This window comes from Ursus arctos, unplaced genomic scaffold (assembly GCF_023065955.2).
Source record: "Ursus arctos isolate Adak ecotype North America unplaced genomic scaffold, UrsArc2.0 scaffold_31, whole genome shotgun sequence".
Taxonomy (NCBI): Eukaryota; Metazoa; Chordata; class Mammalia; order Carnivora; family Ursidae; genus Ursus; species Ursus arctos.
The window spans coordinates 27,376,483-27,400,820 of NW_026622997.1; the positions used below are offsets into that span (position 1 = coordinate 27,376,483).

Below are 24,338 nucleotides of genomic sequence, written 5' to 3' on the forward strand. Positions count from 1 at the left end.
CTCTGTGCCCTTCCCAGACCTGGGAATCCGGATTCTGCTCCATTTCAACCCCCAGACCTCCCTCCCAGACCCTGCAACCCACACGTCGAGAGACTCCCTCTGGCACCTTCCTTAAGCCCTAGCTCAGCTGCTCCAAACAGAGCACTTGGGATCCACCAGCACTTTCCTCCTGACGGTCAGCCGGCCACTAGCTTAGCCTCTAGTCCCCGGTTTTCCCCTGTCCGACCACCGCTGAGTCCTACCTCACCGACAACCACCTCCACCCTGGTGCCACCACCTGATCCTGTCACCCTGGCACCCACACCCCCCACTCCACGTGTGCGCCCACCCGCACACGCACACACACTCACCCACCCTCCAGACGCACCCTCCACAGGGAGGCTAGTCCCCAGTGCAAGGTCCCATTTTCTCTGTCCTAACAGAAAGTCCCTGCTCTGTGAGGCTCTCCTGAGAGCTCTCCTGCTACACCTTTGCTGGGGGTGTAGGGATAGGATAGAACCCCCACCGCTCCCAGCTCTTCCTTGTTCTTCCAGAGCTCTGTTCCTTACCTGGGCAAAAGGCGACTGCAGTGCCTCTGCACCTGCTCTGTCCCTGACCTTGGGAGGGGAGTTCTCAAGGCAGGGCAGGGCTACCGTGCCTTGGCAGCCCCGAGCTCCCTGGAGGTCCCCTTGCTTGTTCCCTGCAGTAGGGGCTCACTTAGCTGCGACCCAACCGTCGATCTCGGCAGCGACAGCAAGAAGGAGGGAGCCTGCAGCGAGCAGGGGGAGGAGAAGGGGAGGACCAGCATGAGGTCAGGGAGGGGAGCAGAGATAGGGCAGGTCCTCCCACCCCTCTAGTCCCTGCCAGGCCCTCCCAACGTCATTGCATGCCACCCCTCCTCCCCTCCCTGTCTGGGATCACTGAGTCCCACAATACCCTCGTCTTGCCCCCTGCATCCCTGGTCCTACCTCCCACATCCTTTCCCTGTCCCATTTATACTCTTCCTCCCACCCCAATGTTTGCCCAACCTGACATCCCCAATCGGTATGCCATTTCTCCTTTCCCGCCACCGCTTCCCCACCTGTTGCTCCTGCTCTCTCACCGGGTTCTCCTCTCTACCAACACCCTTCTGCATGGCCAGCCCCTCTCCCTCCTCCTTCCCTGGCACCTCCTCTCCCACCACTTTGCTCCAGCTTGGATCTTGCCCCACCTGCCTGTTGCCCAGCACTTGCTCTTCCTCTTCCTGCCATTCTCTCCTGGCAGTGCAGAGCAGGGGGTGGGGATGGGGGTGGGAAAGAAACCTCCTTCCCAAGCCCAAATCCCTCCCCAACATGGGGGCCTTCTCTGGAAATCCTTGTCCCCACCCATCCCTGCCTGGTCCCATTGCTCCCACCTGAGCCCCTCTCTTCTCCTATTTCGACTTGCCCTGTCCCTGCACAGCCTCTCCCATCTGTTCTCAGTCCACTGCCTGTTCTCAGCTTGGAATCACTGCCCCCTTTTCATTCTCCCACCTCAGCAAATTCCAGAGAAATGGCAGATGAGGCTTGGGTACTGGCTGGGCAAGGGCTTGGCTGAGCACCAGGATATATAAGACTTGGGAAGGAAGTTGGGGTTCAGAGGAGACAGGGAAGGGAAGCCAGAAAGTTAGGAAGGAGGTTTAGGAGAGAGGCTTAGGGAGGAGACAGAGCTAGAGGCAGGAGGCAGATATGGGGGTGGGGGTAGGAATGGCAGGGTGAAGTCAGAGGAAAGCTGAAAGGGGTGAATGTCTGGATGCTGCAGGGGAGCTGCAGGGGTAGGGAGAGTTGGGGGCTGGTGAAAGAACGTACTTTGACCTCAGGCAGAGGACAGGGCAGCAGACACTCCCCCACGTAAGTCTGCTGTTTCTGTGGCCCCATTTCCCCTTGTGCTCACTGCCCTGACCAGGGGCTGAGACTTTTGCCACAGAAGGGAAATATCCAGGTTGAGGGATCCCCACCCCTGGTTTCACGAGAGTTCTTCTACCCCGCTATAAACCTCACCATTGGGGAAGAGTTTGGCCCTTTCACAGGTGATGGGTGAAAGGGACGTGAAGGTACCCGTAATTGTCTGAGTCTGCCACTTGGGGCTGGAGCACAGGTGTCTGCACCCCAGACTGGCTACTCCTGGTTGCAGGGCTGTGTTGTTCCTGGGACAGGGCACATTGGCACAGCATGTGGTGGCCACATGGCCAGTTAGCAACCCGTGGCTGAGGCCAAAGACTTGCACGGACTCTCGCATGTGTGTCCCCGTGTGTGTCCGTGTGTCTGGGTGGGTGTGTCCGTGTGTCTGGGTGTGTGTGTGTGTGTCTGTTTTTTTCCTGGCTTTGATGGGGAGGATGAAGTCAGCATCTTGGACGGAACTGGGCTCAGCTTCCTTCCTCTGCCTTGGCCCAAAGCCCCCAGAGCCTAGAGTAGGCAACACCTTCCCTCTGATGGGGTTGGGGGGGGGGCGCGAGGGAGAAGTACATGAAAGGGTGAGGGAGGGTCTTAAACAGCATTACTTGGGGAGAGCAGACTGCACAGTTGGATTTTCTCTTACCTCCCCAGATTTCAGTAATTCTGTCCCATGGTCATACCATTGTTTGCCCTATGTCTTTTTTTTTTTTTTAAGATTTTATTTATTTATGTGACAGAGATAGAGACAGCCAGCGAGAAAGGGAACACAGCAGGGGGAGTGGGAGAGGAAGAAGCAGGCCCACAGCGGAGGAGCCTGATGTGGGACTCGATCCTGGTACGCCAGGATCACGCCCTGAGCCGAAGGCAGACGCTTTAACGACTGCGCTACCCAGGCGCCCCTGTTTGCCCTATGTCTTAATCTTTGTTTTATTATTTACTAAGTATGGTCACCATAAGTATACTTGGCTCATGGAGTGGCCAGGAGACCCTGGAGATGTGAGAGCTCTGAGGATGGCCATGGGGTGTTTTGGAAGTCCATGGTAGGGACAGATGGGATACCAGAGTCTCAGAGAAGAGAGTGGGATTGCAAACATTATAAGGTTACAAGGCATTTGAGGAAGCCACTGGAAGCTTAACAGACGTGATTCCAGGTTCTGACGTCATCATTGTCTAAAATTTGATTTAGCCCTGGATTTAGGCTCTTGGAGGAGCTCCTATCTCACATATGTTTGCATCTCGTCAGGAAAGCATCAGATCTTGCATAGCCCAGGTGCCTAATAAATGCTTGTCACTATTGAACTGTGAGAGGACTGGGTGAGAAGGAGTTAGGGTGAAAGGGAGTCTGGTAGGAGCCCCAGGCATGGAGGCAGGGAGGCCTAGTGGCCTTCACTGAGGTGTTTCATGTGATGGGTAGAGATCGGGGTTGCTGACAGCTGTCCACATGCTCTGGCTGGTCTCAGAATCCTCAGTCCAGGTGTCCTTTGCTTTGGGCTTCCATCCTTGAATGATCCTCCTTGTTCCTGTCCTGACCTCAGGAGGATACAGGATAAAAGGTATAGATGGGAAGGAAAAGGAAAGACAGGGAGAAGGGAAGGAACACAAAAAAGAATGAGGGCAATTAAGGGCAAGGACCTGAAGGAAAAGAGAGGGAATGAGGAGAGGCCAGGGGCTGTGATCCAAGGGAGCAGTCCCAGAGAGGGGGAAGAGAGAAAACAGTTGTACTGGGCTTCCGTTGACAAAACTTTCCAACACAGTGCAGGCATTTGATTAATCCCACTTTGTGGCTGAGGAAATGGAAGATCACAGACGTTAGGTGACCTGTCCAACGGACTTGGCTAGCGGTGGTGAAGGTGGACCTCAACCCAGGCTCTCTTATTCCAAAGCCTGTATTCTCTCTTCTCCCCCCAGGAATAGCCTTGAAAAGATGGAAGACTCAGGGCAGAAACTGAAGGGGCTTCTGGAAGAACTTTCTTGCAAAGGAAGGCTGGAAGATCAAGCTTCTGAAACTTTTTTCTGCATCCAGTTACGATGCAGATTCAGTAAGAAGAAATCACCAAGTCCAGCTGGGGGACCAACATTCCACTACTGAGGAGCTGGTGGGGAGGGGGCTGGGAGGGAAAAGGCAGCCTGTGAGATGAGAGATGGGAGAGAACCAAGAGCCTAGGACTGGAAAGGGGGCAAAAGAGCCACAGAAGGAAGGGTTTGGACCCTTAAAACTTCTTTGCCTGGAGACACGGGTGTGGGGAGAAGGGAGGAGGGAGGACATTTCTATCTCGTGACAAAAGAAAGTCACACAATTGTTTTGTTCTCTGTTCTGGGGCGGGTGGGCGCCTATATTTACCAGAGGGACCAAGGTCGCTGTGGCAACCACACATCTGGGCCCCGGAATCCAGATGTGCTGTATCCAGAAGCCATAGCAGAACGATGAGGCAAACATCAGGCTCTCCAGTCCTGGCCCCCACGACTGGGAAGAGGACAGGGGGTTGGAGTGGGGAAGGGGGAGGGAGGGGGAGAGAGCCGAAGCGGGGGAGAAGAGAGGAAGTTGTGGACCAGGAATGCAGACAAAGGAGTGCAAAGGGAACTGGGGAGGGGGTGGCATGAAGATGGAGGAGTTGAGCACAGGGTCAGCAGCAGGAGAAAAACAAGAAAAAAGAAACTGAAAAGAGAGCAAAGCAGGGGGGAGGAAGGGCAAAATACAGAAGGAGTAAGGAACAAGAGCAGCAAAGACCAGAGTCCAAAAAAGAAGGTGATGACTCCTGGCCGGGCGGAGGGCAAAGAGAGGTGGGAGAGGAATCTAGGGCAAAGTGGGAGAGGCGATGGGTCCTGGATGGTAAGAGGAACAAAAGGCCAGATCTTGAGGGAGGAAAGCAGCTCAACAGAAAGACAAAGTGGGCCTGGGACAGGAAGGGCCAACAGGAGGTGCAGGAGTGACCATGGTAGCACACTGAGGGGGCCTCAATAGCCTGGGATCGGGCTGTGGACTGGGATCCGCGGGGGCCTGGAGCATGGCAGCCAGAGACTGACCTGCCTTCACCCTCCCACCTCGCACTCCCTGGCTCCATGCCCCTCCTAAGCCTTCCCCCACTCCACTAACTCAGCCACTAGTCGGCTGCCAGTTCACACTAGAGTGCCAGCTGTCCCCTGCCATTCAGCCAGGGGTGCAGTGGGCCCCACCCCAGACCCCCCCCCCCCATCAGAGATGCCAGCATTCAAGCACCTCCCTGCACTGCAGTCAAGACAGGAGCGATGGCACAATGGCACAGTGATGAAGCCAGCTTGGGTAACAGTGGAACAGAGAAAAGGGCAATGTAAATGGAAAGAGACAGGTGTAAGGGACAAGGGTCAGGTGTGCCTTTCATCAGCCAGGCACTGTGGACCTCTTTCACCCTCACACCAACCATGAGAAGTACGTAGGAGGATTCCGTGCTGCTGATAAGGAATGTAGGCCCCGAGTGTTTAAGTCACACATCAAGGCCCCCACTAAGGAAAGGTAAAGCAAGGGATCCAGCTCAGGTGTTCTGCCCCCCAAAGCCTCGTCCTGCACTCACTGCCTGGATGAGGCTCCAGGGAGGTGGGGACAGGAAGGCCCAGAAGCCAGGGCTGCGCTCCGGAGGGAGGAGAGGCCTAGTTCCTGGGAGCCCTAGTTCCAGGTTGCCATAGTTACTCAGTCTGTTTTCACCCCAAACACAGTAATGGGGAGTGGGGGAGCCTGGCTGGACATGTGAGGTTCTCCCCTCCTCCTTCAGGCCTGGGCTTGTGGCCCGGGCGGCCCCTGTCCAGTCATCTGGGCGTTGAGCCCAGGCCCAGCCCACACCCTCTAGCTGACCCAGGACACTCCTGCGGGGCCAGGCCTGAGGCGCTGCTGGACAGGAGCCACTGACGGGATCCCCCCAGGTGGAGTGAGATTTGGCCCCTCACCCTCTGTCCTGTGCCCCTTCCTCCTAGTTAGAAGCACAGCCTTTCTTGACAGATCCGTTCTCATCCTTTTCTTTCAACCGGACTCTCAAGTCTCAGTATCCTCCAGTTTAGGGCCGAGAAGATGTGCCTCAACATCCCCCCTTCCCTCCAAACACCACCCCCTTCTCCACTGTGGCCCCTCCTTTCTGGCTTACAGCCCTCTGGCCCCAGCTCCGCTGTTTGTTCAAGCTGCTCGTCCTGGAAATCAAGGGAAGGGAGGGAGAACCTGCTAGAATGCAGGGGATCCAGGGAGGCTGCTCACCCCAAAGGGCGTGGGGCCCCCTGTCCTTCCTGTTTACTCAGACACATTCCAGGAACCTGTATCCTCAGGGCTGTCACGCCATGAGACATCTCCCCCCCATTTCCCCCCACCCCCAGACACAGACATACCCCAGTGTTGTAGGGGCGGGGACAAGGGGATGACATGAGGTCTGGGATCTCACCCCCACTCTATGTCTTCAGTGCTTAGTTCTCTGATATATTGGCCCTACAGAAGCCAATTTCCCCAAATTCTCCGTCATGAGCCAGGAAGGCAGCCACCATTCCTTCAACTCCCTCCAAGTTGTTTATTTAATAATAAAAAAGAAGATAGTACACATACATAAACCTGGTCTCCCACCACCACCCCTCCTTTACTCCCAGTGACTAGCTCCAAAATGTAAAAATGTCCCTTGTCCCTCCTGGGGACAAATTCCCACCTTCACCCCCCCAATAGAGAAACAAAAGAATAAAGAATGTGTAGGAGGCCACCCACCCCAAAACTTCATCTCACTCAATACCCTCAAAGAGAGAAGCAGGAATTAGGGGTTCAGAGAAATGAGGAGCCCTATATTCCAAAAAGGGGGTAAGAAGAGAGGTGAACCGCTCATCTCCAAATAAGTGCTTAACCCCACACCCTGTCTTTCCTTTACGAATTGCCCCAAGCCCAAGGATCAGAGAACTTGGAAAAACCCCACTTGTTTGCCCCCATCTCCCGCCCCCCCCCCCACCAGCTCTAAGTCAGTGTGAGTTGAAGAGGTCAGGGGTGATTGAGGTAGAGGGGCTGGTGGGAGGCCTGGTGGGCCTGGCCGGCTGCAGAAGCTGGCAAGGGGCCACCTGTGGCATTGCCCGGGGTCGAGGATGGCTGTTTTCGGAGTGAGGGGGGCACCGTGGAGGTCTTGATGTGAATCACCCTGGTGTCCATGACCTCACACTCGATCTGCATCATCTCCTCATAGTCCCCCGGGGCCCCCCGGCCTGACAGGGTCTCTGTGAGAAGGAGGGAGTTAAGGAAGAGGAGAAGGGCAGGCAAACAGAGGAGAAAAGTAGAGGTGGACAGGGAGGGAAGGAGGGGCAATGGGGAGGAGGCAGATCCACATCAGGAGGTCAATGAGAGGGTAGGGATGGAGTTGGTGCAGGGAGAGGAGAAGGGCAGGAAAAGAAAATGACATCGATGAGTCACAGAGAACACATATGATGGAGGTCACAGGGGAGAGGACATCAAGAGAAAACAGGAGGTGAGAATCTGGCAGTTCCCAGCCTATCCCCTCTGCCCACACCTACTCAAGCGCCCTCATCAAGGGACGGCCTGCACCCTCGTCTTCCTCCCATGTCTCCGGAGCTCAGTTTTTCTCTCCACCCATTTCCTGCTTCTTCTCATCCGGGAGTCTAGCCTCAGCCTCTCTTTGGAATGGCCCAGTCACTCCATTTCCCCCTTAACTCCTCATGTTGGCTCTATGAGAACCTCCCCCTTCCTCAGTTTCAGGGAGAGAATTACCATTGGGAGCCATGGCAGGCATCACCAGGGACATCTTGGGCCGAGAGGTCTTGTTGTGGCTGATGGCAGGGAGCAGCAAGTGGTCCTGGGAAACAAAGAGGCCACGCCGGGAGGCTGGAGGAAGAGATGTGGACAGGCTCCCCACCCCTACTCTAGAGCCTCAGCCTGAAGACAGACTGCTAAAGAACCCAGGGTGACAGGGATGGGGCAGGGAGGAACTCACCCTTCGGAAGGACACAACATAAAACGTGTCTTCTCGTCGGTCGATTGCATCCAGGAATTCTGGCTGCGAACGGTCTGGGTGGCGATACAGCTGCAGCTGGCCCACAGGATCCCTAGCCAGGTGGGGAAAGAGGGTTTGGGAGGAACTAAGCCCAATGCCCAGGTCCCACTAGGGAAGGTGGGAGAGGATGAGAGAAAAAGACAAGGAGACCCCAGTGGATGAGGAAGGCATAATGCCACTGGTGGCAATGACGATCGGCACAGGACATATTCTGGGAGTTTAGCTCTTTAGAGTGAAATCTCCCTTAATAACAGACAAGCACCCCCATACACTCACCTCTCTGGGGGCCCCAGGGGTTGGGTGGGGACTGCCTTAACTGGAGGCGACTTCTTCCGTAGCTGAGACTTCTGGAAGGAGAAGTATCTAAGGATGTGAAGAGGGTAAAGGCAAAAGGGAAAGGGAGACGGCCCCTGGAAGCTGATGTCACCTCACACCCACCCCTCCACTTACCCCAAATGATCCCTCAAACCTCCACAATGAAGTGCTAACTCAAAATCCCTAGGACATTTAGTCTTCCAGTGGGCCTTCCTTGAGCCAGTCCTAGCCCTTCCTACCTGTCTCTCCTGGGCTCTCTGAGGAATCTTCCGCCGGCCTCTCTGGTGGCGCTGGACCCAGCCACTCAGCTCATCAGCAAGCCTAGGGAAGCAGAGGCGGGGTAACACCTAAGCTCTGAGCCAAGGCCCCCATTTTCCCTGCCTGCACACGGCAGGGAGAAGAGAAGGCAGGGAGGGCTGGTGCTTCAGCACACGACAGCTAGGCCACCGCGGAGGGGCCTCAGAAGCTCAGGGAGGACGCCCCCAGCCGGGAGTCCCCCACACCTCAGAGACTCGGTGCGGTTGAAGTGCCGGCAGTCAGAGGAGAGGAAGAGCTGGTCCAGGTCTCTCAGCAGCAACTCCTTGGCACCCCCGGGGAAGGCTGTCAGGTTCCTGGAGTGAGGCAGGAAGGGGGCAACAAGCTGAGGCTGCTCCCCTCCACCAGCAGAACAGGCAGTGATGGCAAGAGAACTCTGGCTCCCCTCAAACAGAAAAGGCAACTTTTGGGGAGAAGATACACTCAGTATCGCCGAAAGAGAGGGCCCGCTCCTCACCTGAAACTTGGCCGGCCTGGAGTGCTGGGCTGGGGCTCCTCAGGGCCCAGGGAGGAACCCTGGAGGGGTTCAACTCCCTGAATTGGCTCTTGCGTTGAGAACTCCAGCAAATGTCTCCGGGGCTGAGGCTGCTCTCCACTCATCCGAGGAGAGATGGGAGCCGGAGGAGGCTCACTGATGCTAGGGATAAGGAGTGGCAGGGTGTGAGGAATTCCGGCTTTATTGAGGGGCTGCTTAAGATCCTGGGCTCTACGGACAGCCCGCCTGGGTTCCAGTCTATTCTCCAAGAGTGAATCTCCTCACGTGTGAGATGGAAATGAGAACCATCCCTACCTCATAAAGCCAAGAAGCCTGAGGAACTCGGTAAGTGCTTAAAAGTGACTATTTTTACCAACGTTATTAGCACCATCTGCTCCAGGTGAGGACACACCATTTGAGAGAAATGGAATGAGAAGGGACTGGCCGGACGCACCGTCAGTGCTGAGGACACCAGTGCTGTCTGTGCGTAAGTGGGATGAAAGGCACTGTGCCAAGGCAGGCAAGCAGGCAGGCAGCGTGGAGGGTGGGCTCCACCCCGAAGCTTTTGGGGGGGCCAAGGAAGGTCTCACCTGACGGGTCCAAAGTTGAAGGCGATGAAGAGAAGGAAGACCATGATGCAGACCACCTTCCTGTTTCCAGACCCTAACTTGAGCTCGCTGTTCTAAGGTGCAGAGAAAGAGCCCAGAGAGAGGGTAAGTCATCCCAAAGGAGCCAGTATTCCCACTGGCCTCCCAAGGACAGACCAGCTTACCTCAGCCAGCAGGGCCTCCAGCCGCCGCCGGAGGGCAGCGTTCTCCCGGCGGAGCTGCTGGTTGTCGGCCAGCACAGCCTGCAGCCGAGCCTCCAGCCCCTGCAGGTACTCCTTCTTCTTCCTCCGTGACTGGCAGGCCGACTCCCGGTTCTTGATCATTCGCTGCTGCCGCTTCAGCAGCTTTGCCTAGGGTACCCAGAGGGCCAAAAAAGGAATGACAGATGGGCGGGAGCAGGGCACTATGCCACCCGACTTCAGGACTGCTCACCCCACTGCTCACACCGGCCACTCTCCTGCCTTCCTGTCCTCTACCTACACAGCCAGAGAGGGGTTGTTCCTCTCTGCTAAAACATTTCAAGGAAGGAGCCCTTCTCTCAACCGCTCTGTGCTCCTGGTCCTCAGAGCTGAGAGAAGTCAGACTGTAGGAAGAACTTCCTTCATCCTGGTTCCCGGGGGAAACTCAGTTCCTTTCCTTGGTTGGGGGATCTTCCTTTCTCTCAGTTCTCCTTTTTAAGGGCCCACAGCTTAACCTTGCTATAATTAAAGACTACTTTACCTGGTTTTCCCCTAGGAAACAGCCTCCCTCTTCCAACTACTGCCACAACCATAACCCAGTATGACTCCCCTGCCTTAGATTTACAGACACCATTCCCGTTTCTCCATCTCCAGTGACAGCAAAACTAAGGATCCTCAAATCACAGAGTCGATGTTGATACTCGTATATGAACCGAGATCCACTTGATCTTCAGATCGTCTTATGGGTTTGCTTCCTCACTTTTTGTTCCCTCCTCATTCCACAATTCTCTCTCCCACGACAGACTTCCCTCTTCCCTTCCCATTAACCAGTCTTACCCCTCTCCTCCCCAGTACTTACATCCACTTCAGGTGGGCAGGAGTTCCCAGGCATAGGGGCTGGAACAATGCTCTTCCTCTCAGGCCTTGGAGCTGGGGGGGCCGGCCCCTCAGGCTGGACCCGAATAGCACCTTGGATGAGGACAACTGGGGAGACTGGGGCAAGTGAACAGGAGAAGGTGAGAGCTGTAAGTCAGGTGGAGTTCTTGTGTCCACACCTGCACCTGAGCACCCAAGGGTTGGGAGCCTCAATGGCTGTGAGCTCCCCGAGAAAGTCAACTCAGCCCGTGTCCTTCTCGACGCCTTTAGTACCTGGGGGTGGCTGGACAAGGGGCTGCAAAAGGATGGTGGTGCTGGGAGGCACAGCTCTGGGTGGCATTGGGACGGTGGTTATCACCACAGGTTTGGGCTGCAGGGGTGGTTTCCGGGTGGGAAGGGCTTTGCCTGAAGAAAGGGGAAGGAAGGAAGGAATGTCAGGACTAGAGGCCTCCTGCCAGGGATCCCAAGGTGTCAGGAGGCCCCATTACCTAAGGGGCCATCAGAGGATGGGCCCATGCTGATCTGGACACCTCCAAGTGGGGGGCCTAGGACATCCTGCAGGAGACACCCTTGAGGGGACGGTGACTCTGTCTTCACTTCCAGTACCTCCTCTCCTATAAAAGCCTGTGTTGGGCATTCCAGAAGATATGTGAGTCAGGAGGAGTGTCAAGGAGAAGGAGCTGAAAAAGAGAATGCTTTCATACTTCTGAGAGTCAGAAGGAACTCAAGGAACTCACTGGAGTGTCTGGAAGGAGAAAGAAAAGTTGATGCTCACCTGGTTGGGGGACTCCGCTGAGAGCAGGGAAGCCTCAGAGTTGATGGAGGAAGATGGAGAGACAGGTTCTACCTTGGTCTGGACATCTGTGGGGGGGTTGGGATGAAACAAAATGCTGGATATCAGATAAACACTGAAGGAGAAGAGGATTAAGAGAGGGGATAGAAGACACAGTCCTTTCTCCTTGTACCAGAAAATAAAGCTGGCCCTAGGCATGCAATCCAGAAGGAGGAGGAGCTATGGGCTCCTGATCTGCTGGCTCTCTTCCTACCTCTTTATCCAGGACTTTCCTTTCTCCTTCCCTAGCTCCAGAAGCCATCATGTGTCCCTATGCTGACAACAGCCAAGTCTGCATTTCTACCCTTGACTGCTCCTGTGTCCTGATCCTGACTCTCTAGGTACCTGCTGGTCATTTCCTTTCTCATGTCCCCCCATGGGGCTCACTCGTATCCCTTCACACAAATTCTGTTTCCACTCTGTGAGCCTCCCAGGCACCAAATTGCAAAGACTCAGTCACCTCTGAGTCTTCCCGGCCTCTGTTAAATCCATCTGTGAGACTTGTTGATCACCCCACGTGGGCAAAATAAAACTCACCCAAGGGCCAGATTCAGCCCCAAGTTCACCAGTCTGCCACTGACTTTGGTCCATACCACTCATTTAGGTTCTTATTTATATAAGTGCTAATATTGCTATATTAAAATTTCAACTTCTATTTGTGGATAGGTAATACAGTCATATGATACAGAACTCCAAAGGACCAACGGGTAATTCAGTGAAGTGGATCTCCTTCCCTTCCTTGTCCATCAGCCACCCAGATGCCTTCTTAGAGGTGACCACTATTTGATTATTCACCACGTGTTATGACCCTCACGAGACTCTCCAAAAACAAGGATTATGTCTGATGCTTCCTGTCTATCAAATTGATGGGTAAAGCACAGTCCCTCAAAAAATACCTAATTTATTTAGGGGAGAATCTGACTCCTTGGCAAAGTCATCAGCAATCCGTTTGCTGTGAAAAGGTTTTCAATTCCTATTTGTTTGTCCTCTTTGTAACTCTTAATAATGTGTGGATATGGTCTGTTTATCTCTCCAGACCCACTCTGCATCCTTCCCTGCCCTGCACTGAGGCCGGGGAGGAAAACACGAATGGATTAAATCATGGGACTCCCCTGCCCTCTAGCTTCTGGTTGGAGTTCAACCAAAGAGAGGCAGTGCCAGGAAACCCTAAAGCCACTTTGCAGTCCACACTCAACATGTACAGCATTGAATTCATCATCCTCCCTGACCGGGGGGCGTGGGCTCTTACAGTATCTATCTGCCCTAGAAAGAAACCCAGGCATCCTCTTCAAATCCTATCCTAGAAGTCACTGCAATTCATCCATCCTACTTCATTCTTTCTGCCTCCTTTATCCAAATATCCAAATATCCTACTTGATTAACTGCATCCAGTCCTGCCTCTCCACAATCCATTCTCTCTACTCTGCCACCTGAGTCATCCTCCTGATCACATTGCTCTCCTGCCTGATTCTTCAGAGGCTCCCAACTGCCCACAGGATAAAAGCTGAGTCCCTCAGCAGGGTGCCCACCTGTCCCTGCAGCCTCTGCAACTCCTTGCCATTTCCCACTCCCTCCTCACATCCACTCTGAAGAGATGCAAGTTCCATAGACACACACAAACACACCAACACACCAATCCCCACATTCATCTATTCATCTTCTGGATGAATCTCTATGTGTCCTTCAAAACTTGGCTCAGGAAACCCTTCCTCCAGGGGGACATCCCCAACCCAGCCCCCATCAGGTGAGCTGCCCCTCTTATGAGCTTTTGTGGCACCCTGTGATGTCTATCCTGGAATTCCCACACCTTCAGCGACTGGCGTGTATCTTTCCCCTCCCACCACACTACAGGATTCTCAGGTCAGTGTGGTGCTCACATCTTTTTTATCTTTGTATCCCCAGCACCCTGTCCAGTATGTGGCATGGAGTAGGTGCTCAATAAATGTTTACTATGTAAACACTTAAGAGGAAATAAACTTGGTAACACTTAAAAATAGCACAAATAATGTCAATTGTAGAATCTAGGAGTTGGGTATATGGTATTTCACCTTTTCTGTATGTTTGAAAAATTTTATAATAAAACATTGGGGGAAAAATATAAATAAATATTCCCTAGCCTGTCCATAAGTTTTTTTTAAAAATGTAAGGCAACAGGAAGTTAAATCACACAATAGGATACTAGGGATGAGAAAAAGAAAGAAAAACCATCCCCATCTCTTCAGGGCTGACCTTGCTGTGGTTTCCTAAAATTCTCCCTCCCCTTTCTGGCCTCTTTCCTGGTGATCTGCTATTTCCCCTCCCCACCTTTTCCTCCCTGTACTGTTGCCTGCATCCCCTCCCCATCTATACACACACATACTCTGCCTTGGTAAAGCCTGGGGGTGGTGGCAGGCTGTTATTACCTGAGGCGTCATCAGAGGTGGGACCCACATTGATCTGGACAGTTTCAAATGGGGATGTTGGGTCATCTCCTAGGAGGCAGAGTGGGGGTGCCAAGGACTCTGTCTTCACAACCAGCACCTCTCCTACACCAGAAGCCTGGGTGAGAGTGGGAGGTGAAGTGGGGGTGGGGCACAAAAAATAAAAGAAAATAAGGGAAGGTGTTGAGAGCAAGAGCAAGAACAAAAGCTTTAGAGCTTACTAATTATTTGACATTCTGGTTTGAATGATACTAAGCATCTCCCAAAGCTGTCTCTGGCCCCTTGTTTTCTCTTTCTACTTTATTCCTGGGAGGGTTGATGAAGTCTCACGATTTCAAATATTGCCTTAAGAGTGGACAACTTGGGCAAGAGCAATTCTAGAATTCTGAGCAGTTAACAACTCTTCTTCTCAGCCCCACCATGGCTGTCACATATCTCCGTATATTAAAAAGACTCCATCTTTTTAGACAACTACACCAGAAACATGTAAAATGAGAATATTAAAGAAATTCAAAGGCACCACCACTACTCTGACCTATAGCACAAGAAATATTTTCTCAGCACCTATGGGTGAAGGGAATGGAACACAGTTCCTGCCACAAACAGTAGAAGGATGGCGATGGCTCTCACCTGGCTGGAGGGCTCTGTGGAAAGATGGGATGATTCGGAGCTGAGGGAGGAAGAGGAGCAAGGGGAGGATGGCTCAGACTTCACCTGAAGATCTGGAAGAAAAGGGCTAGGGAATCAGCAGGAAGCAGAGCCTAACGAGTCCAAAAAGTGTCCAGAGACATGGAGGTGGGGATCCCCTCACCTGGGGCAAAGGGGAAAGAACACATAATAAGGGACTGAAGAAGAAAGGAGTGCACAGGCACTTATGAAGAGGAGGCGTGAGGATACAGGGAGTTCCGCAGTTCCTGGGAAACAGTGAAAAGTGAGGGTTTTGGAAGGATGAGGGTATCACAAAGGATATCTTTATTTTTTTATTTTTTAGATTTCATTTATTTATTTGAGAGAGAGAGAGAGAGAAAGAGAGAGAGAGAATGGGGGGGCGGGGCAGAAGGAGAAGCAGACTCCCCGCTGAGTAGGGAGCCTGATGCAGGCTCCATCCCAGGACCCTGAGATCATGACCTAAGCTGAAGGCAGACACTCAACCGAGCCACCCAGGTGCCCCTCAGAAAGGATATCTTACCTGGGAAGATAGGCAGGGGGTCCCAAGGTGGCTCAGGGGGGCTGACATCCATCCCCACATCCAGGGAGCTGCTGCCAAACTGAATAAAGGAGGGCATTAGATGGCAAGAATGTGAAGAAGGTAACAGCTCCATCAACTCTGGTCTGGGGCTGAATCCTGGTTCCAGGGCAACTCCCACCCGCCAAAGGTTAGAGACAAGGCTCGGGGGGCAATACCGGGACATCCTGCTCTGGGCAGCGGAAGAGCTGCGTCTGCTCCTCCGCCACATCATCCAGGCCAGTGTACAAGGTGCTGTCTGCAAGAGATGCAGAGCGTCAGGGGGGTCTTCCGGTGGCCCAGCCTACAGATCCACACACAGCCCTGGGCCCATTCCTCATTGGCTCGGCTCAGCCAGACCTACCGCCCGCCCACTTGAAACGTGATACAGCCAAAGAACTTCAGCCCCTCCTTCCCCCACCCCGGAACAACTCGACGTTTCCGCAGGGAGCGGAGGTGTTTCCCAACTCCCGCATCCCCCGAAAGCACAACGAGCCCCCCTGCTCCGCCCTCCTTCGGGTGATGGATTCTGTATTTGCCCAGCCTTCTTCTGTGGACCTCCGCTTCCTCTCTGCGTGCCTCAGGAGCACAGCATGCCACAGCCCTCCTCCCTCCCCGAGGCCTCACTCCGCAGACCCCAGTCCTCCGGGCTCAGCAAGTTGTCCGTGAAAAAACGTGTTGGGTCCGCAATCTCGCTGAGGAGCATCAGTTCCGCCATCTTTCTCTCCCGCCCCCCAACCATGAGACGGTTCCCAAGGCCCGCCTCTCCCCATCCTCAACTAATCAGTTGACTCTTAAAAAAAGGGGCGGGCGTCCCGGAAGCTCTACCGACCAGTAAGAGACTTGGGTGCTGAGTACATGAGGTGGCTGGACAGGCCGGGCCAATGGGAGCGCGGCAGGAGAATAGCACTCCCACTCAACAGGGCCGTACAGCTTGCGCATGCGCCGAACAGAAGCCAGCAAGAGAGAGCCTGGGAGTTGTAGTTCCCGGTGTTTAAAGGCCCGCCATCTCCCCAGTCGGTCCTAAATTTAGTAGTTTATGTATCTTGCATTCATCCTCGGATATAGATGAGCCCCCCCAAAATGCAGCACACATGATCATATGGCTTTTTATTGGTAAAGCAGGGAAAGAGGCGCACTGAGACCACTGCTACCCCCCTAGGAAGGCAAAAGCTGGAAATGGGACATGGGCTGAAACCCTCCCTCTGTCGCCTCAAAACCTCACAGCATAAACCACAATTCACAGGTTCCTGTCTCTTTTAAAATTTAATTTTTAATCAGCCAAACATCTTGCGCAGACCCTGAGCCAGCCCTGCATCTTGTTTCTTCCCCTGGATGATCACCTTTCCCAGCTCCTCCTGGGCTGCCCGGTTTTTTGGGTCTACTGCCAGCACCTTTCTGAGGTCAGCAGTTGCTTTCTCGAGGTTCCCAAGGGCAGCCTGGGCAACCCCCCTTCGGTACAAGGCCTTTAAATGGTCAGGCTCCCGCTCCAGCACTCGGTCACAGCTCTGGGCTGCCAACTGGGGCTGCCCTAGCAACAACTGACAGGCAGCCAGGTTGGCATGAAGAACAGTTCGTTCTGGAGGGCCAGGTGGGGGTAAAGTTAGCAGCAGCCGAAGAGCCCGGCCATAGCACCTGGCAGCCCCTTCAGGGTTCCCAGCTCGAAATAATTCTGTGCCCCTTGCACGTTCTTCCCTGGCCAGGGCTTCCTTCTCACTGGCCTCCAGCTCCCAGGAGTCCCTGCCCTGAGTGAAGGAGGCCAGTGTGAGCCTGAAAGGAGATTCAGAATGCTCAGAGAGCTGAAGCTCTGCCTCCTCACCTTGACACATGGACTCCAAGCATTTCTCTATGAGCTCCCCCCAAGTCCCCTCCCTCCACGGGCCTAACCCCATAGTTATCTCTGTCCAGCCCTCTGGCAGTCCTGACCCAAAAGGAAACCCAAAAGCCAGTACCCGGCAGCAGGAGCCCAGCTTAGGTTTATCCAAGCCATGGCCACGAATTATGATCTTCTTAACAAAGCTCCCATCGGGACAGTACCAGAGATCAGAAGCTTGAAGGGGCTCTGGCATCTCACTGGTTGATCCATGAGACTTAGCAGAGTCTCCTTGAAGTCCAGCAGCCAGTTTTTCAGTCCCTTGAGGTTTCTCTAGAATTTGGCTGGCTGGATTTGGGCTCACTCTCAGCTCAAGGATTTCAGTAGGAGGGTCTTGGGGCTGCTGCCTAATCTGGGTAGTTGATTCAAGGTTCTCCTGGGGGTTCTTTTCCCATTGTTGTTGTGGTTGAGAGGTGTTCTTCTCTCCCATTGGATTGACTGGTGGCGTCTCCATTTGGCTGCCTGGTCCCTTCCACCGTGGGTGAACAGTTTTGGTCGAATGGGATTATCAGTTTCAGGTCAGCACCTGAAAAGAAAACCAAAACAATGCTAATGGCAGGATTCTTATTTAGATTCCCTTTTCGTCCTCTCCCGTCCTTCTGGGACCCAGGCCCCCAGTCCTCGAAATCTTTTTTTTTTTTTTTTCCCCTCCAAAAATCTGTCGGGCTCGAGCCTCCTTCGGTCCACCCACGAACTAAGCCAGACCTAACCCAGAACTATAAATTCCACAAATCCCTGCGGCTCCGGTAGCCGCCCCAACTACGGACACCCGATCGAGTCAAAAAGTACCTGGGCGGCCAAAACGCCGAGCCTGGTGGCAATAGCCAGACCGTTCGAATCACCTCTCCTTCCGAAGCTAAGTGCTTCCTGAATACAGCCCTCAGAGCCTTGCTGCAGGCGGGGAGGACGGCCGAGGGCCAGGGGCATCTGGGGACAATGACAGCTAACGCTGGAGCCCGCGAGGCTGCGAATCTAATCAAATTCCTGGCAGCCAATCCGGAGGAGGGAGAGGGCTGGTTGGCCCGCCTTTTGGACGTGACATCATCCTCCCCCTCCTCCGCAACCGGGAAGCTTCCAGGCCTTAGCAACCGATCCTGGCCGAATCAAACCAAACTAGGCGGAGTCCGACTGCCCGGGTTTTTGAGACTAAAAGTCTGGAGAAATCCTGGAAGGGGAAATTGGGGTTCATGAGGGAGAGTGAGGGAATGGCGGAGCTGGTGGTGAATGATAGCGGTAGCAGTGTTTTTCTCTGAAGACCTCAGGCCCACCTGTGCTATTCTCCTTGTCCCCGTGTTCAGGGCTTCCTGCCGGAGCCACCCAGCCTGCTCCCTCGCCCATTCAGTCCACGGTGCTGCAAGAGAAACCCTCAGGCCTCTTTCTCCCCGACTGCCTCTATCCCCTTGTGGGATCACCTGAAGCTTCTCCTTACTTGTTCCCTCATATTCATCATTGGCTTTCAAGTCTTTCCCCTCAGGAAATCTTAGTGCTTTTCAAACTTTGATGTGCATGCACATCACCTGGGGAAGCTGTTAAGTTTCAGGTTCTGATTTAAGGAAGTCTGGAGCCGGGGGGGGCGTGTCCATGATTCTGCATTTCTTTCTTTCCTCCTTCCTTCCTTCCTTCCTTCCTTCCTTCCTTCCTTCCTTCTTTCCTCCCTCCCTCCCTCCCTCCCTCCCTCTCTCTCCCCCTTCCTCCCTCCCTCCCTCCCTTCCTTCTCTAAAGTCTACTTTATTCAGATTTCTTACTTTTTGCCCAATGACCTTTTTCTGTCCCAGGATCCTACCCAGGATACCACATGCCATTTAATCATGTTTCCTTAGCTCTTCTTGACTTTGCGTTTTCTCTGCCCTATTTTTCAACCTGTTTTGAACTACTTTTCAAGAGATGCTCTTTTACTTAAAATTTTAAAAAATTCTTTATTTAAATTCAATTTAGCTAACATTTACTATATTATTAGTTTCAAGAGTAGAATTTAGTGATTCATCAGTTGCATATAATACCCAGTGCTCATTACATCACCTGCCCTCCTTAATGCCCATCACCCAGTTATCCTCTCCTCCTACCCCCTCCACCTCCAGCAACCCTCGGTTTGTTTCCTACAGTTAGGAGTCTTATGGTTTGCCTCCCTCTCTGTTTTCATCTTATTTTATTTTTCCTTCCCTTTCCCTATGCTCATCTGTTTTGTTCCTTAAATTCCACACATGAGTGAAATCATAGGATGTTTGTCTTTCTCTGGCTGATTTATTTCGCTCAGCATAATACTCTCTAGTTTCATTCACATCCTTGCAAATGGCTAGATTTCAGTTTTTTGATGGCTGAGTAATATTCCAGTATGTGTGTGTGTGTGTGTATCTCACTTCTTTATCCATTCATCTGTTGATGGACATCTGGGGTCTTTCTATAGTTTGGCTATTGTGGACATTGCTGCTATAAACATTGGGGTGCAGGTGCCCCTTTGAATCACTATGTTTATGTCCTTTGGATAAATACCTAGTAGTGCAATTGCTGGGTCATAGGGTAGATTTATTTTCAACTTTTTGAGTAATCTTCATACTGTTTTCCAGAGTGGCTGCACCAGCTTGAATTCCCACCAACAGTGTAAGAGGGTTTCTCTTTCTCCACATCCTCGGCAACATCTGTCATTTCCTGACTTGTTAATTTTAGTGGTTCTGACTAGTGTGAGGTGGTATCTCATTGTGGTTTTGACTTGTATTTCCCTGATGTTGAGTGACGTTGAGCATTTTTTCATGTGTCTGTTGGCCATTTGTGTGTCTTCTTCAGAGAAATGTCTGTGCATGTCTTCTGCCCATTCTTGAATGGATTCTTTGTTCTTTGGGTGTTGAGTTTGAGAAGTTCTTTATGGATTTTGGATACTGGCACTTTTTCTGTTAAGATATTTGCAAATATCTTCTCCCATTCTGTAGGTTTCCTTTTAGTTTTGTTGACCGTTTCCTTTGCTGTGCAAGACCTTTTTATCCTGATGAAGTCCCAATAGTTCATTTTTGCTGGTTCTGCATTTCTAACAAGCTCTTGGATGCTATAGACCCATGGACCACACTTTGAATAACGTGATTCTAGAATAACTCATCCCGTTCTTGTCACCCTTGCTCTGTGCCCCTTCAGTTTGTAGTATATTTTGCATATATAACTGGTAAAACCTGACCCATTGGGTGTGTCAGTGAAAAACTGGTCCTTCTCCTCCGGATAAAAGATGTAGGTCCCTTTTGTGATTCAGCCTTGCTTGACCAGCTCCCAGCACAGGCTGGGGCACCACAGCTCTTCAGGGAAGGAGAATCCTGCTCTTAGTACCTCACTTTGGCTCCTTCTTCAGTTTGCTCTCTAATCACCTGCCATTGTGCCCCAGACTACAAGTACCATGCCAGGATAGCCAGAAGGGGAGGAGTTTCATCAGTACACACAGACTTGTGTCAAAACAGTCCTTTCCCTGTTCTGTATTGAGGCTCAAGTCACTAACCTAGGCTTTTTCTCTAGTTTTATTTCTGGGTTCTGTGTCAGAATAACCTTAGTCCACTGCCACCTCTTCCCTTACGGCTAAATACTCTGATTCTTGTAATGCCTGGGCTCTTCGTGAAAATTAATCCACCTTTTCTCCCTCCCTTTTCCCCTTTCCATTTCAAGGATTTTTGGAAAAGGCAGGATGTTTGGAACGAGTCACAAAAGGTTTGATTGCAGCCTAATCCCTGGACAAAGTTTGGTAATTTGTATTGTGTGCCTTAACTGAGAGCGCCACTCTGATGACCCTTCAAAGATCAGCTTCTCTCAATGAGAAGAAACTGTACTCTGCTACAAATATATTGCTTTGTAATGTTCCCTTATTTTGTGTGTGTATGTTTCCGTTCCAACAGACTCTACAGGGCAGAGGCCTTGTCTCTATTTCTTTTGTGTCATCTCATTCATTCATTCATTCATTCATTCAACAAACGCTTATTGAGCACCTGCTGTGTTCCAGGCAGCATGATAGGAAGTGGGGCTACATGGATGAATGAGACTGACACAGTCCCTGCTCTCAGGAAACTCCTAGTCTGGCCAAGGGAATACTAATTACAGTGGCATGAGGAAGCGTGAGATGCTATGAGAGTGGATGAAGGATTAGGGGATATTCCTTGGGGGTGAGACATTTTTGCTGCCATTCAAAGAATGAGTTGGAACTGAATCTCAGTTCTAATAGACCCCATATTGAAAACCACTGACTTAGGGATCCCTTGTCACTTGACTATAAAAACACATACAAACATAGGCACGTAAACTCCTAAAAAAAAAAAAAGTAATCCAAATCATCCAAAACGAAAATATTTTTTAAATAAATAAAATTTGAATTTCATCAAAATGAAAACACAAGGTTTAAGTTTTATGAAAGAGGACTCAGAATCCTCAGAGGAGAAATCCATGGATCTTTAGATTCCCCCAGGTTTCAACTTGAGGAGTAAAAGGGATCAAGATGTGAAGACTCAGAAGTGGGGAAGAGCACAGGTTCTTCCACAAAGTGTTGCTGCATGAATGTTAACTGACTCACTGCTTGCTCTCTTCTGGTTCCCTGCCCCTTGAGCCTCATTATGCTGGGGCTCAGCTCTCTAGGGATAGTCACCGAAGAATTAGGAAGAAGCAGGGAAACAGGCTAGGAGGATTATATCCCCCGGCCTGATTAGAGAACATGGGATCTGAGGAGGACATAAAAAGAGGATAACAAGTGAAAGTTTGCTTACCTGTTGGGGTAGAAGCTTGGATGGAGGAGTGAGGACAGAGCAATGTTTCCTTTCTCTTTCCCCTAAAGATTTGAGAATGAACTGGAAGAAGAGCAGCCTTGAGGCAAGGAAATGAAAATGAACCTTCTCCAAGTGACTAGATTGAATCCCAACTTCCCACTGCAAGTGTCCTCTGTTCTCTCTCTTGGTGTTGCAAGGACAAACCTCACCAACATGTAATTGTATGGATGCTTTGGGACATGACTTAGCCTGTGTCTGTCTAAGACACTTCTCCTGCCTCAGGTGAGAGGGATGGGGGGGGGGGGCGGGGAGGAGCACACAGGAACCTCTGGAAAGGGAATGAGATTAAGGAAGACTCTGTGTTAACAAAGTCAAAGTCAAAGTGGCATCTGGGAGAATGGAAGGACTTGGGGGGTTGGGTGTCGCTACATCTGCAATCTGTGATTATGGACAATAACCCTATGCTGGAATAATTCTCCCTTCATCCAAGTCATTATAGGGGGCATTTAATGCTGTTGAAGATCTTTCTGAGGGATGGAAGGAGCCGAGATGCCCTTCAACAGATGACTGGATTAAGAAGTTGTGGTCCATATATACAATGGAATATTACTCAGCTATCAGAAAGAACGAGTTCTCAACATTTGCTACAACATGGACAGCACTGGAGGAGATAATGCTAAGTGAAATAAGTCAAGCAGAGAAAGACAACTATCATATGATTTCTCTCATCTATGGAACATAAGAACTAGGATGATCGGTAGGGGAAGAAAGGGATAAAGAAAGGGGGGGTAATCAGAAGGGGGAATGAAACAAACTGAGGACCTCAGAGGGGAGGGGGGTGGGGGAATGGGATAGGCTGGTGATGGGTAGTAAGGAGGGCACGTATTGCATGGTGCACTGGGTGTTATACACAACTAATGAATCATCGAGCCTTACATCAGAAACTGGGGATGTACTGTATGGTGACTAACATAATATAATAAAAAATCATTTAAAAAAAATCTTTCTGAGGGAAATCCCCATATCTGACAAGTTTCTGAGGATTTGCCTATAAATGTTTTTAAATCCCACCTGGAGTCACTTCCATCCGTCCGTCCTTCTTTCTGAGGCAGCTCCTTTCAAGGTGGCTCAGAGGATCTGGCCATATTCTGCTACTCTCCTTGCCCTATCCCATAAGGGCGTTTTGTGTGTGGGTTTTTTTTTTTTTTTATCTGAAGTATGGTTGACACACAATGTTACATTAGTTTCAGGTGTATGATGTAATGATTGGCCAGGTCTATACGTTATGCCATGCTCACCACAAGTGTAGAGACCATCTGTCACCCCATGCTGTACCTTTTATCCCTGTGACTTATTCATTACATAACTGGAAGCTTGTATCCCCCTCTCTCCTTCACACACTTTGCCCATCCCCCGGCCCCCTCCCCTCTGGCAGCCATCAGTTTGTTATGGGTCTGTTTCTGCTCCATGGGGGCATTGTTTTGCCTTCATCAATGATCTAACCTGATGGCAGAAGCAGAGAATAGGTTCAGGAGCTGGTACAAGATAATTTGTGAGCTGGTGGTTTCTACCTCGTCTCTTCACACACACAAAACATGTGACACTTGCCCTCTAAATGGGTGAAGTAAGATTCTTAGTCATTCAATAATCTTTACCGAGTATTCTGAATTTGTCAATGAAACATGGAGATACAAAAAGTTGAAAATAGAGCTACCCTACGACCCAGCAATTGCACTACTGGGTATGTACCCCAAAGATACAAATGTAATGATCCGAAGGGGCACCTGCACCCCAATGTTCATAGCAGCAATGTCCACAATAGCCAAACTATAGAAAAAGCCCAGATGTCCATCAACAGGTGAGTGGATAAAGAAGATGTGGTATATATATACAATGGAATATTATGAAACCACCAAAAATTGAAATCTTGCCATTTGCAACAACGTGGATGGAACTAGAGGGTATTATGCTAAGCAAAATAAGTCAATCAGAGAAAGACAATTATCAATGATCTCACTGTTATGTGGAATTTAAGAAACAAAACAGAGGATCATCGGGGAAGAGAGGAAAAAATAAAACAGGAAAAAACCAGAGAGCGAGATAAACCATAAGACACTCTTAATCATAGGAAACCAACTGAGGGTTGCTGGAGGGCAGGAGGGTGGAAGGATGGGGTGACTGGGGGATGGACATTAAGGAGAGCATGTGATGTAATGAGCACTGGGTGTTATATAAGACTGATGAATCACGGGGCGCCTGGGTAGCGCAGTCGTTAAAGCGTCTGCCTTCGGCTCAGGGCGTGATCCCAGCGTTCGGGGATCAAGTCCCACATCGGGCTCTTCTGCTGGGAGCCTGCTTCTTCCTCTCTCACTCACCTGCTGTGTTCCCTCTCTCGCTGGCTGTCTCTCTGTCACATAAATAAATAAAATCTTAAAAAAAAAAAAAAAAAAAAAAAAAAAAAAAGACTGATGAATCACAGATCTGTACCTCTGAAACCAATAACACATTATATGTTAATTAAAATGATAATAAATAAATAAGAAAAATGGAGATAAAGGCAGAGAACCCCACCAGCAATCTAATAAAGTGTAAGGTGTCCTAGTTTACA

The 24,338-nt window shown here is 51.2% G+C and overlaps 3 protein-coding genes across 9 annotated transcripts in view; all 3 read right to left on the reverse strand.

Annotated features, from left to right (window-relative positions):
- Positions 1-1,102, reverse strand: part of TNXB (tenascin XB) — a 58,574-nt gene extending 57,472 nt beyond the window's left edge. For 3 of the 6 annotated variants that reach the window (XM_057305031.1, XM_057305030.1, XM_057305032.1), the window contains exon 1: positions 549-767. The gene's annotated coding sequence lies outside the window, so the exon portion shown is untranslated. Of the gene's footprint in view, positions 1-548; positions 768-1,060 lie in introns of those variants that run through there. The other 3 variants (XM_057305029.1, XM_048225855.2, XM_048225858.2) reach the window with 3 other exon arrangements.
- Positions 1,103-6,395: 5,293 nt separating this feature from the next.
- Positions 6,396-15,920, reverse strand: ATF6B (activating transcription factor 6 beta). Of its 2 annotated transcripts, none has more exons than XM_026482547.4 (18): positions 15,770-15,920; positions 15,313-15,392; positions 15,098-15,176; positions 14,539-14,630; positions 13,891-14,026; positions 11,432-11,517; positions 11,145-11,280; positions 10,930-11,061; positions 10,640-10,773; positions 9,766-9,951; positions 9,584-9,675; positions 8,976-9,155; positions 8,707-8,814; positions 8,443-8,524; positions 8,165-8,235; positions 7,829-7,940; positions 7,606-7,690; positions 6,396-7,097 (listed from the first exon to the last, which is right to left on the reverse strand). In XM_026482547.4, exons 1-18 carry the CDS (start codon positions 15,873-15,875, stop codon positions 6,868-6,870), a joined length of 2,127 nt encoding a protein of 708 aa, XP_026338332.2. In that variant the 5' UTR covers positions 15,876-15,920; the 3' UTR covers positions 6,396-6,867. The 2 variants fall into 2 exon arrangements, with proteins under 2 accessions (XP_026338332.2, XP_026338331.2); XM_026482546.4 differs by having other exon boundaries at positions 15,761-15,900.
- Positions 15,921-16,228: 308 nt separating this feature from the next.
- On the reverse strand, positions 16,229-17,993 carry FKBPL (FKBP prolyl isomerase like). Its single transcript, XM_026482566.4, has 2 exons — positions 17,796-17,993; positions 16,229-17,532 (listed from the first exon to the last, which is right to left on the reverse strand). Exon 2 carries the CDS (start codon positions 17,458-17,460, stop codon positions 16,411-16,413), a length of 1,050 nt encoding a protein of 349 aa, XP_026338351.1. The 5' UTR covers positions 17,461-17,532; positions 17,796-17,993; the 3' UTR covers positions 16,229-16,410.
- Between the last annotated feature and the right edge of the window lie 6,345 nt (positions 17,994-24,338).